Source organism: Danio aesculapii, chromosome 3 (assembly GCF_903798145.1).
Source record: "Danio aesculapii chromosome 3, fDanAes4.1, whole genome shotgun sequence".
Lineage (NCBI taxonomy): Eukaryota > Metazoa > Chordata > Actinopteri > Cypriniformes > Danionidae > Danio > Danio aesculapii.
Window position 1 is genome coordinate 57,620,653 of NC_079437.1, and position 12,335 is coordinate 57,632,987.

At 36.3% G+C, this 12,335-nt stretch overlaps 1 protein-coding gene across 1 annotated transcript in view; it reads left to right on the forward strand.

The window, feature by feature from the left end:
* Positions 1–1,076: 1,076 nt before the first annotated feature.
* notum1a (notum, palmitoleoyl-protein carboxylesterase a) overlaps positions 1,077–12,335 on the forward strand; it is a 39,621-nt gene continuing 28,362 nt past the window's right edge. The window contains exon 1 of the mRNA XM_056454295.1: positions 1,077–1,580. Within this exon, the coding sequence (XP_056310270.1) occupies positions 1,243–1,580 (338 nt within the window). The 5' untranslated portion in view covers positions 1,077–1,242. The remainder of the gene's footprint in view (positions 1,581–12,335) is intronic.

Here is a 12,335-nt window from a genome sequence, read left to right on the forward strand (position 1 = left end):
ATTCTTTAAATTACTTTAATAGTCATTATTTAAAACAGTCAATTATTTTAATAGTTATTATTTAAAACAGTCATTCTTTAAATTACTTTAATAGTCATTATTTAAAACAGTCAATTACTTTAATAGTCATTATTTAAAACAGTCATTCTTTAAATTACTTTAATAGTCATTATTTAAAACAGTCATTCTTTAAATTACTTTAATAGTCATTATTTAAAACAGTCATTCTTTAAATTATTTTAATAGTCATTATTTAAAACAGTCATTCTTTAAATTACTTTAATAGTCATTATTTAAAACAGTCAATTAGTTTATTAGTCATTATTTAAAACAGTAAATTACTTTAATAGTTATTATTTAAAACAGTAAAAACATGGTCAACCGTTTGGGAGAGCGACAGTCAAAGGGTTAAAACGATCATAAAATGGTTACTGATCTAAATATATCTGACAAAGATTTATTTATTTTTTATTATTTGTATTTTAAAAACAATTTACACTGAATGACTTTTGAGGGTTTTCTGTTAATAGCCATAAATGTGAGATCATTAAAAAACTGGGCTACTATTTTTGTAGGCTGTTTGATCTGTTTTAAATTTACAGTTAAATTCTCCATACAAAAAAGCACAATTGGACCTCAAACAGCCTAATTTTAAAACAGAAATTCCAAATAATAGATGCATTTACAAAGTTCTGGCTACTATTAATAAAGTAGTTATGTGCGTTTTAAGTTCCCTCTATATGCTTGTAGATTCTCACGCTATTCTGTATTTATATATATAAGCTATTTTTTCCAATTATGTACGAGTGTCAAAAAAAGACTTATTCTCACTCTATAAATTCGCGTGGATTAGGAAACAGCCATTTCAATGCCAATAAAGGCTACCACATCAAGCAAAATATCGCAGTTCAAAACGACCAAACTGGGCATTTTTTCTTCAATAAATGAAGAGGACAGGAATCAGTAGTGCGACTGGATCACGCCCCGCCGCACTGCCCTCCACAGCGATTGGCTGATGGCAAAGAGAGCAGGGTTAAAACCCAGAGCGGTTCAATACACAGGTGCTGCAGCACAACACAAGAGCCAGAGGAGAGTTTTCAGGTCAGCGCAGGAGAGAACTTAGGGGACTTCTGAATTTTGCTCTCCTGTTCTGCAGTTTTGACTCCGCGTAAGTGTTTGTTTGCTTTTAAATTTTGCCTTGTGGTTCAGAAGACTCTCAGCATCACCTCCGGATTTTGCGCGATGAAGAGGAGCCTCCGGGTGGTGCAGGTCCTCCACTGGGCGGTGATGCTGGCTTTGGTTCAGTGCGGCGCGCTCGGTGCGCGGAGGTTCCGCGGAGGTCGAAACCCGCAGCCGCGGCGAGCGCTGCCCTCTGCTCATTACCGGGACCGCGGAGAAACCACCGAGAGCTTCTCACTGGATTTCACAGCCGTGGAGGAAAACATGGACAACTTCATGACTCAGGTGAAGAACCTGGCGCAGTCCCTCTACCCCTGCTCGGCCCAGAAGCTCGACTATGACATGAAGTTACACTTTCTGGAGAATACATCGGTCACCTGTAATGATGGGACTCCTGCGGGGTAAGACTTCATTTTCACACACATACTGTTACTTTTCCGGTGCTCTGGTTTCTTTATAGCCTGTAGCTTTTGAGCGGCTCTTTTGCCTCATCATCTTGGCACCCTGCGGAACACACCTGTGTTAGCGTTAACGCAAGGTTTCGCTTTATTTTGATGGTCTCTTTTGAACATTTTGTTGGCTATGAGTTACATTGCACAGCATGCCAACTAGTTCTCATTAGAACATTGGGGAACTCTTTAAATGAAAAGTGGATAGTTCACTCAAAATTGAAATATCACTCACTATTTACTCTCCCTCAAAAGGTTTTTTAAACCTTTATTTTTCTTTCTTCTGTTGAATACTGTACTAAAAAAGGATATTTTAAAGAGAGCTGAACCTGTAACCATTCCCTTATGGTGGGAAAACAAATACTATGGATGTCAATGATTACAGGTTTTCAGCTTTTGTCAAAAGATATTATTTTGTGTTCAACAGAAGAAGCTTAAACAGGTTTAAAACAATTAAAGAGTCAATAAATGACAGAATTATCAGTTTTGGGTGAGCTATCCCTTTAACTACTGGCTTATTAATGCCTGTTATTAAGATATTGGATGATTATTAGTATTTATAAAGTATGATCTTATTCTAAATCCTGAGCTAAAAGTCTTAGTTAATAGTTTCTTAATAACGAGAACTGTGTCCCTAAAGAAAGTGTGACTTGTCCACTAACAGACATTCTACTAATTATAAGAAACTTTGACCATAAACGTACACTATAATACGCTAATGGAATGACTTGACATGTAGCTGCAATGTAACTTGTAATCAACAAAATGTGTTATATATATATATATATATATATATATATATATATATATATATATATATATATATATATATATATATATATATATATATATATAATCTTATGATCAAATGTACACAATCATTGAAATATTGGAGGTTTCTTGTCAGCAGAGGTTTATTGTGAACGTGACATACTATCTTTGCATTAATGCTAACCATGGTAGGTCGTTTACATTTAAAGGGACAGTTCACCAAAAAATAAAAAAATAACTAAATAAAATTTACTCACACTCAGGTGGTTCTGAACTTTTATGAGTTTCTTTCTTTGGTTAAATACAAAACAAGATATTCTGAAAATTGTTGTGAACATCCACAATATGAACCAAAATTACTATGGAAGCCAATGCTAGCATTCTTCAAAGTATCTTGTTTTACATTCAACAGAAGAAAGAAACTCAAACAGGTTTGGAACAAGTGAAGGATGAGGAATGATGACAGAATTTTCAGATTTGGGTGAACTGTCCTGAAAATTCCACAGGGATGTTTGCAGTTTAGAGTTTTGTGTGTAGCAAATCACATCAACCAATAGACAACAGACTTTTGATACATCTAACTTCAACACCACATTGACTTCATGTAAACATTTTAAATTAGTTCATGTTAATAGTTTTACATATTTATGTGTTGCAGTGAAAGTGTCACAGGACAGAAAAACTTCAAAAGCTACACTGTGCACCTAATTTATACCTAAACCACGCATATTATTTAAAAGCATATGATCACATGACAGCGTTTTTATGACGTAGCGCCTGTTGTTGGTGTCCCAAGGGGAAATCCTCCTGCTGACTCCAGACAACAGTTTATCAAACCGAGCTCGGCTCAGTCGGAAGCACCACTGAAAGCCTCCATCATCCAGTAGCTTCTGGAGGAGTTGATAAACAGAGCTTGTTGCCAAAAATCTAGTGGACTCAGACACGGCGGCGAACAAATATATGCTGTTTTTCAGCCTTCCTAAAGCACATGAACACAGCTATTCCTAATAAAATCCATGTTAGACATTTAGCAACAAAGCTAGAGTCACCAGGCAGACAGAAGCCCCGTCCATGACATGAATCCGCATCTATTGTGAAGCGAATTTGACGAATGAAGTGAGTAAACTTAAAATGTTCACACGTCTATTTACGTGCAAATGACGTGATTTATTTGTGTGTTCCACGTCTGGTGCATTTAAATTACAGCATCAAATTTGCATTCAGTGCTGCTGGCAATGCTACAACGCCACTGCTCTACAGGACGACAGCATGTTTACACATTTATCATACATGCATTGTTTAATAGCTGCTTCGAAGAAATGATCAATGAACAATAAACACACAGATATACATGGATGGTTCAAAATTATTGCGTAAACTGAAAGATGCATCACGATTCTTTCTCTAACAATTCTGGACCGATTCTTAAAATTACAGAATCAATTCTGTAGTCAGATTGGATTATATTAGTTAAATTAGTTAGTAGAAAGTAGTATTATTAGTATATAATTAGTACTATTAAAATTTCACAAGAGAGCTAATAATTTTTACTTCAACTGTACATTTTTCCCCTAAAGGTAACATAGTTTACCTCTTTTTTATGTTTTAATATTAATATTATGGTTCTTCTGAGTGTGCCAGTTTAGGTTCAGTTTAAAACACAATTCAGATTTTTTTATTATAATGTGTTAAAAAGTGTCATGTTGGGGGCGTGTCCACAGCTAGCTGATTTATGGGTGTGTTGCTTCACATGTAAATTAGTTTCGGCTTCCCGCCAACGTAACAAGGGGGCGGGGCCATGAGCTCACCCGCTCTTGAGTGTACCCTGATAGAAACCGATGTTTAGAATTCTAAAACGCATGCTAGTTAAGATCACAGGGAGCTTCTGGGATCGCGAGAAATGCAAACGGCTGAAGTATAAGGTAGACTCAATGAGAAGTACACATGTTTGCAAACCTACCTAAAGATACAACCAATAATTCCGATTAGAGCGATAATGTGGAGAATATTGATCTTGTGTTGAGCTCAATGAGCCTTGCATCTAAAAATAGAGCTAACGTGTTCCTTTAGTGCTATCGCTTCGACTCACGCTGAAAATGGCGGACGTGAATCAACAAACTGAGGATATGATGACGCACCTGTCAATCAATATTGGTGGGCGGGGGGACCGCTCTCCTACGTAAAGTTGCGGTCGGTTTGAAAACCGCTCCAATTGGTCCACCGTTTTTTATGTTGTTAAATTGAAAAAAAAGCACTGGGTGTGCTTATATCACCCCAATATGACAGTCTATACACCATTCATGCACATATGTCTGTCCAAACAGCTTGAAAAGTAGATTTTTTACCATAGGTGCCCTTTAAATTTTCTTAATGTTAAACAATAAAAAATGATGCTCTCTTTTTTTGTGAAATGAATATGATTTTTTAATGGAATATGTTGTTATCCTTCATATTACTCTTTGGTTTTCTTAACTTTCAGTGTTTGTTTGTCCTGAATAATTCTTTAATTAAATAAACGTATTTATTTTTAGATGAGAAAATAGGAAAAGAAATAGGAAAAAAATTAAGTTAAGAATTGTTTTGAAATCAGATCATGACCCACATAATCATACTGAACTGAACTTAAACGCTACAAATTGAATTACACTGTTCCTATTTACTATGACCTTTTATGTGAAACTGCTTTGACACAATCTACATTGTAAAAGCGCTATAAAAATAAAGGTGAATTGAATTGAAAATAATCAGATCGGATCGTAAAGTCCCTAAACATTTCCAACCCTACTGAAAGTGTGAATATGTGAATATTCAGTTCTGGAAACTCTCAGAAGCATACGTCAACATCTTGCCTTGCCTACTTTTACAGCGATTGGTTGTCACCCAGCATTTTTCACTTAACATTTGCATAAAGTTGAGAAATTCACAACTTTTCGGATGCCTTCGGGTGCTCTCCATGCTCTCTCTGGGCCCCTTTCATCCCATAATGCACCACAAAAGCGCTGACACTCAGCTTTCATAAGAATGAACTGAAAATGCTTATATTTTACTCTCAGTGTGCCAGTGGAAACTTGCCATAACTCTGCCTCATACTACCATGATAATAAGTGTTGAATACTTTAGCTCATCCATCAACATGTAATGTAATGTGTATTTATATAGTGCATTTATCGTGTATGGTTATACACTCACAGCACTTAAGTGTGAAAGCATGATTACAGCAGGAGTTCCATAGGGTGTAATGAAGACCACAACTCCCATAATTCCACACTCAGTCATGCCGTCATCATCCTACAACTTTGTTTGTTGTGAATATGCACCCTCTAGCTTTGTTTTGCAATATGGGATAATTTATTAGGCACCAAATGCATCATTGCATGACATACCTAAGCCTGTGCTATAAATCTTAAAAGTGTAGGTATTGTACAATACAAAACATAAAAATAATACTTGACAAAGGGGGGAGGGGACAGATGTAAAGTAGTAGAATACTAAGTACTTTTTAAGTACACTGTAAAAATGCTGGGTTCCACACAATTCCTTCAAGTTGTCCCAACAAAAAATTATCATGTTAACTTAATATTTGTTTTACAAATGTATGTGGATTAGACATAAAACAATTAAGTTGCCCCCCAAAAAAAAGGGAAGTTTCACAAACTAATTTGAAGAGGAGCGTGTGATAGGATTGACTACAGCTGATCCCTATCACTAATCAATAACTAGCCAATCGGATCAGTCCAAATTTAATATAAATATCCAGCCTAAACTTCATTCCTCATCTTCGTTTTGGAAAACCCCCCATCCATCCCTTCTCCCTCCTTCTCAATTCTAAGTTCGGGTGACACGGTGGCTCAGTGGCTAGCACTGTTGCAAGGGGTTCGTTGGTTCAAATACTAACTAAGCCAATCGACACTCTCTGTGCAGAGTTTGCATGTTCTCCCCGTGTTCGCGTGGGTTTTCCACGGGTACTCCGGTTTCCTCCCACACAAAAAACATGCAACAAAAGTTAAAGTCACAAGCACCTACCACATACAGTTAGCGGTCTATTCTTGGGAAGATTTCGAAAACTACCTGATCTCAATCATTCACTCATATTCTTTTTGGCTTAGTCCCTTTATTAATCTGGGGTCGCCACAGCGGAATGAACCGCCAACTTATCCAGCATTTGTTTTATGCAGCAGATGCCCTTTCGGCCACAACCCATCACTGGGAAACACATACCCACTTATTCACACACACATACACTACGGACAATTTAGCCTACCCAATTCACCTGTACCACATGTCTTTGGACTGTGGGGGAAACCGGAGCACCCAGAGGAAACCCACGCGAACGCAGGCAGAACATGCAAACACACAGAAACACCAACTGACCCAGCCGAGTGACCTTCTTGCTGTGAGGCGACAGCACTACCTACTGCGCCACTGTGTCACCCTACCTGATCTCATGTCCCTCCTACTGCTTATTGACCAGGCGGGAGCCTTGGGCTCATCTATCTCCGAGCTCAGGATTCTCTCCCGGGACTGCATGCCAAACCTGCTAAAATATTCAAGCATTATCTAAGTGTGAACTCTTGAAAACAAATTTTAAATAAGTACTTTGAACAAACAGCAAGAATATTTGTTTTGAGTGCACAATCCTATGACAAACAATGGCAGTGTGTGGGCCTATAATAACAAGTGAAAAACAAAATAATATCAACTACACTACTACATAATTTATGATGTTTTTTAGTCTTGTTTGATGTCCATTCTTCACCATCGCGAGTCAAGCTGCAAATAAAATGATATTAGTTGCTGTACTGATATATAAAACAGAAACAATCATAAATCCTTTTCATATATTTAAGCTTATATTCACATCGTTGTATATTCACATTGTCTTTGAGTTAAAGTCTATCCAAAGGCAAATGTACGGTGGCCGAGAGAGCTTAATGTGCTGCAATTTAAGAAAACACGTGCAATTACAAAAAACGCCAGCAAATTAAGAAAAGATCTTCTTCAGTTTGACATGTGCTACAAATCCTCACAACGCAAACACATTTGTAAGAAAAACGTGCTGCATTTTCTCACAAGGCAAACTTATTATGAAAACCTGCTGCATTTTCTCACCACATAGCTAAATGGTTGAAGGAGACCCTGAAATGTGATGAAGCCAGCCAGCTATTTAGGTTATAGTTATTTAGGCTAATAAATACTGAAGAGAAGGTAATCGGTATATTAAAATAAACAAACAAATCTCACCTTTCAAATATCACCTATATAACTTCACTGATGTATAGTTATTAGACCAATACGGGATCTGCACACGCAGAAATCCGTATATTTTTAGCCCATCATGGAGTCTATTTATTTACTTGTGTAAATGTGTGTAAATTTATAATATTCAAGTTTTTAAAATTAATTTCATTAATATCATTAACAAATATGAACATTATGAATTTATTTACAATACAGTTTGTAAAGTAACGTGTTCTGTCTTTTAGTAGATGTATGATAGACTTGCTTTGTTTACCAAATAAGTGGATCTAATAGGATTTGCATTGTAAACATTAAATAAAAGTCAAAAAGGGATTATTCTTTATTTGATATATTAAGTTTTTAGTTGTGATAATCCCAAAATAATTCTGCATAAATCTGCAGATCTTTTTACAAAATTCTTTGCAGAAATAGCAAAAAATGTCCACAGATTCCGTCCGGCACTGGTCATGGCACAGCGGTGTCTGACATGTTTTTGGATCTTGAAATATTTCCGTTGTGTTCCGTTCTTTTTGTGTTATGAGAAAATCCAGCACTTTCGTAAATTGTTTGCGTTGTGAAAAAATGCAGGCGTTTTTTTGAGATTGCATGTGTTGTCTCAAATTGTTAATTGTAACATACAAATGTGCTTTCGAATGATCCTTCATTCTCAACAATTATGGCATTAATGGACAGTTTGCCTAAACATATACAATTCTGTCATCATTTATCAATCCTCCACTTCACTGTAAATAATATTGCTGGCTTAATTTTTTTTTGTTGAATCAAAGGATTTTTTCTAGTCATCTTAACTTACATCAGTCAAACTGACTAAAAATATCAAGTTAAACTTTGTATCACTTAAAAAAAATGTAGTTGAATCCTGATTAATTTTTTAAAATAAGTTAGGGCAACATAAAAATATTTTCACTATCTTGACTTTTTGTCATACATTTTTTTACAGTGGTGTTCTAAATCAGGTTGAGCGTCCTTCTGTTGATCGCAAAGTGAGATATTCTGGATAATGCTAGATAAAGCCATTTACATCCGTTTTTGTTGTATTTTTTAAATAATTAATAATGCATTTTTTGATCCTACTATGACTGTCAATGGCTGCTTTTTTACCAAACATTCTTCAGAATAGCTTGTTTTTTGTTCAACAGAAGGAAAAAAATGTAAGTGTAGAACCAACTGAGTGTGACTAAATGAGGAAATTAAAATTTTTGAGTGAAAAAAAAAAAGATTCATTTATTCATTTTCCTCCGGCTTAGTCTCTTGTTAATCAGGGATCGCAACAGTAGAATGAACCGTCATCTGTTCTGGCATATCAGGGTTCATACGGTGATAGAAAAGTCATTAAATTTTGACATGGCATTTTCCAGGCCTGGAAAAGTTTTGGAAAAACTGAAAAACCCACAAGGTTTTGGAAAATTCATAGAAATTACATTCACATTTAGTCATTTAGCAGACATTTTTGTCCAAAGTAACTTAGGCTACGGTCACACTAGAGCTTGTGCTTGCAAAATTCTGGCGTACGGTGCTGCGAAAAGGGGCGGGGTTAAACAATTTGATTAGACATTCATAAAAGTGTGCTCCATATTTTAAATTTTAAATCATCTTCAATTGGTCTCATGCTATCACCTGATGTGATTTCGCAGGTAAGAATTCACCAAGCTCGAACTTTCGAATGCAGTGAAATGCGAAACTTGTCGCACGTGCTCGCGTTTCTGGTCTGTCGTCATTGCGGCTTTACAATAGTAGTTTTATCTACTATTACTAGTTTATTCATTCATTTTCTTTTTGGCTAAGTCCCTTTATTAATCTGGGGTCGCCACAGCGGAATGAACCACCAACTTATCCAGCATATGTATTACACAGTGGATGCCCTTCAAACTGCAACCCATTACTGGGAAACATCCATACACACTCATAAACACACACATACAATACGGTCAGTTTTAGCATACCCAATTCACCTATAGCACATGTCTTTAGACTGTGGTGGAAACCGGAGCACCCAGAGGAAACCAGAGCACCCGGAGGCTAAAAACATGCTCAAATTATTAGTGCTGTGTAAGCTTCATCTATTTTACATAGATATAAAATACATTTAAACTAAAGAGATTGTTGCATGTTTTATGATATGGTGTAATAAATTTAAATGTGCATTGTTTTTCTTACACGTAGACGTTACATGAAACATTAGGTCATGAAAATTGACTTGAAAGTCCTGGAAAAGTCATGGAATTTTTGGAGTAAAAATGTTTATGAACCCTTTTACACAGTGGATGCCCTTCCAGCTGCAACCCAGTACTGGGAAACACCCATACACTCTCACATTCACACACACTATGGCCAATTTAGTTTATTCAATTCACCTATATAGCGTGTCTTTGGACTGTTGGGGAAACCGGAGCACCCAGAGGAAACCCAAATGAACACGGGGAGAACATGCTAACTCAGAAATGCCAATTGTCCCAGTCAGGACTCGAACCAGCGACCTTCTTGCTGTGAGGCAAAAGTGCTAACCACTGAGCCAACGTGCCGCCCTGGTAATGAAAGAAATAAAGACAAACAGTTGTATCACACCAACATCAACAGATCTGTTTTTGACTTAAAATGCAAACTCCTGACGTTCTCAGTCATAACATGCTAATAGCTTGATTTGCTGTCAGGTAATTATCACTGTTTTAAACTCACTGACTGCTCTATAATGCACTGAAGCATGTTGTATTCTTGAGATCTGCAGTCATTGCTTGTAGAAAAGGTGTCATGTGATCAGCTGAGACACATGAATGGATCACTCACATGTTTCACAGGTTCTGTGGAAATCACAATCCTTCCTATAGACCAGGGGTCACCAAACTTGTTCCTGGAGGGCCGGTGTCCTGCAGATTTTAGCTCCAACCCTAATCAAACACACCTGAACAAGCTAATCAAGGTCTTACTAGGTATACATAAAACACACAGGCAGGTGTGTTGAGGTAAGTTGGAGCTAAACCCTGCAGGGACACCGGCCCTCCAGGACTGAGATTGATGACCCCTGCTATAGACAGTACAGAAAAGTGTGTAGGATCAGATTCATCCTAATTCTGCTTTGATAAAGATTTTAAAAAATCTTTCAAGTGAAGTTTCTGAGGACCAGCAGACCTTCATCTGAATCTTTATTGGTTGTAATGTAGTGAAACATAAATCATTAGCTTGTAAGCAGTGTTGTGGTGGGTAATGGTGAGAGATTTACAGCATACGCCAAAAATGTGGCCGCCAGTGGCATGAATTGGAAGCAAATTAAAGCTGTCTTTAATTATGGTGGAGTGATGCCCCTCAAAGAAACAAAGCCAGCCACAACTGTAACTTTTCTCACACTGGCCAACGGCTGAAGTGTTTGAGACGGACTGATTTGTTTTATGCAAGGCGGACAACAGCGCCCTCCTGTGGAAACCGTGAAGATTGCAGACGACAATGAAGGAGATTAAGCAAAGTAGACAAGGACAATAACATTGGTCATCATTCCTTTTGAAACTAAAAAAGAGCAAAAGTACTTATTCACTTCAACAAGAAAAAACAGACTATTCTACATTTGTAAATGTCTCATTTTATAATTGTTTTTCTTTTAAAATTGATCATCATCAGAAAGTTAAACAATTACAATATTTGGATGAGATAATACATATCTGAACAAGCATGGAATACGAAAGTATATATATATATATATATATATATATATATATATATATATATATATATATATATATATATATATATATATATATATATATATATATATATATAGCTAAAATAGCTTTTAAAAGTCATCTAATCTAAATTGTGGCTGCTGAGATACAACATACTTGAAATCGGGAATCCGAGGATAAAAAAAAAATTGTATAAGTGATGTTTTATAAACAAATTTCAGGAGGAGCACGCGCTGAAGTTTCAGTATCAAATACGTCATTGACAATTATTCTATTATCCAATCAGTTCTTGACCAAACCCCTATATATACCAAAGCTGTTTTACCTGCAGCATCTTACGACTTTAGCATCCCTCCACCACCCCGTCACCTCACCTCTTAAGCATTACAATCCCGGGGGGAGCGTTCTGGGGCCGGGCTAGATACTTCGCTCGAATCCCAATTCCTCTCTGTTTCCTGATAAGAGGGATAACTCGAGTTTGGGTGTCTTCCCTGAGCTCAGAGCCCTCTCCCCGGACAGCACGCCAAATACGCTTTATTCTGAAACTATTGCAAGTGTGAACTTGTGAATATATATTATCTCTCTGTCTTTCTCTCTGTATATATATATATATATATATATATATATATATATATATATATAGTTAAAGTCTTAATTATTAGCCCCCCTGAATTATTAATCCCCCTGTTTATTTTTTCCCCAATTTCTGTTTAACGGAGAGAATATTTTTTCTGCACATTTGTTAAGCATAATAGTTTTAATAACTCATCTCTAATTACTGATTTATTTTCTCTTTGCCATGATGACAGTAAATAATATTAGACTAGATATTCTTCAAGACACTTCTATACAGCTTAAAGTGACATTTAAAGGCTTAACTAGGTTAATTAGGTTAACTAGGCAGGTTAGGATAATTAGGCAAGCCATTGTATAATGATGGTTTGTTCTGTGAACAATAAAAAAAAATAGCTTAAAGGGGCTAATAAATTAGACATTAAAATGTTTT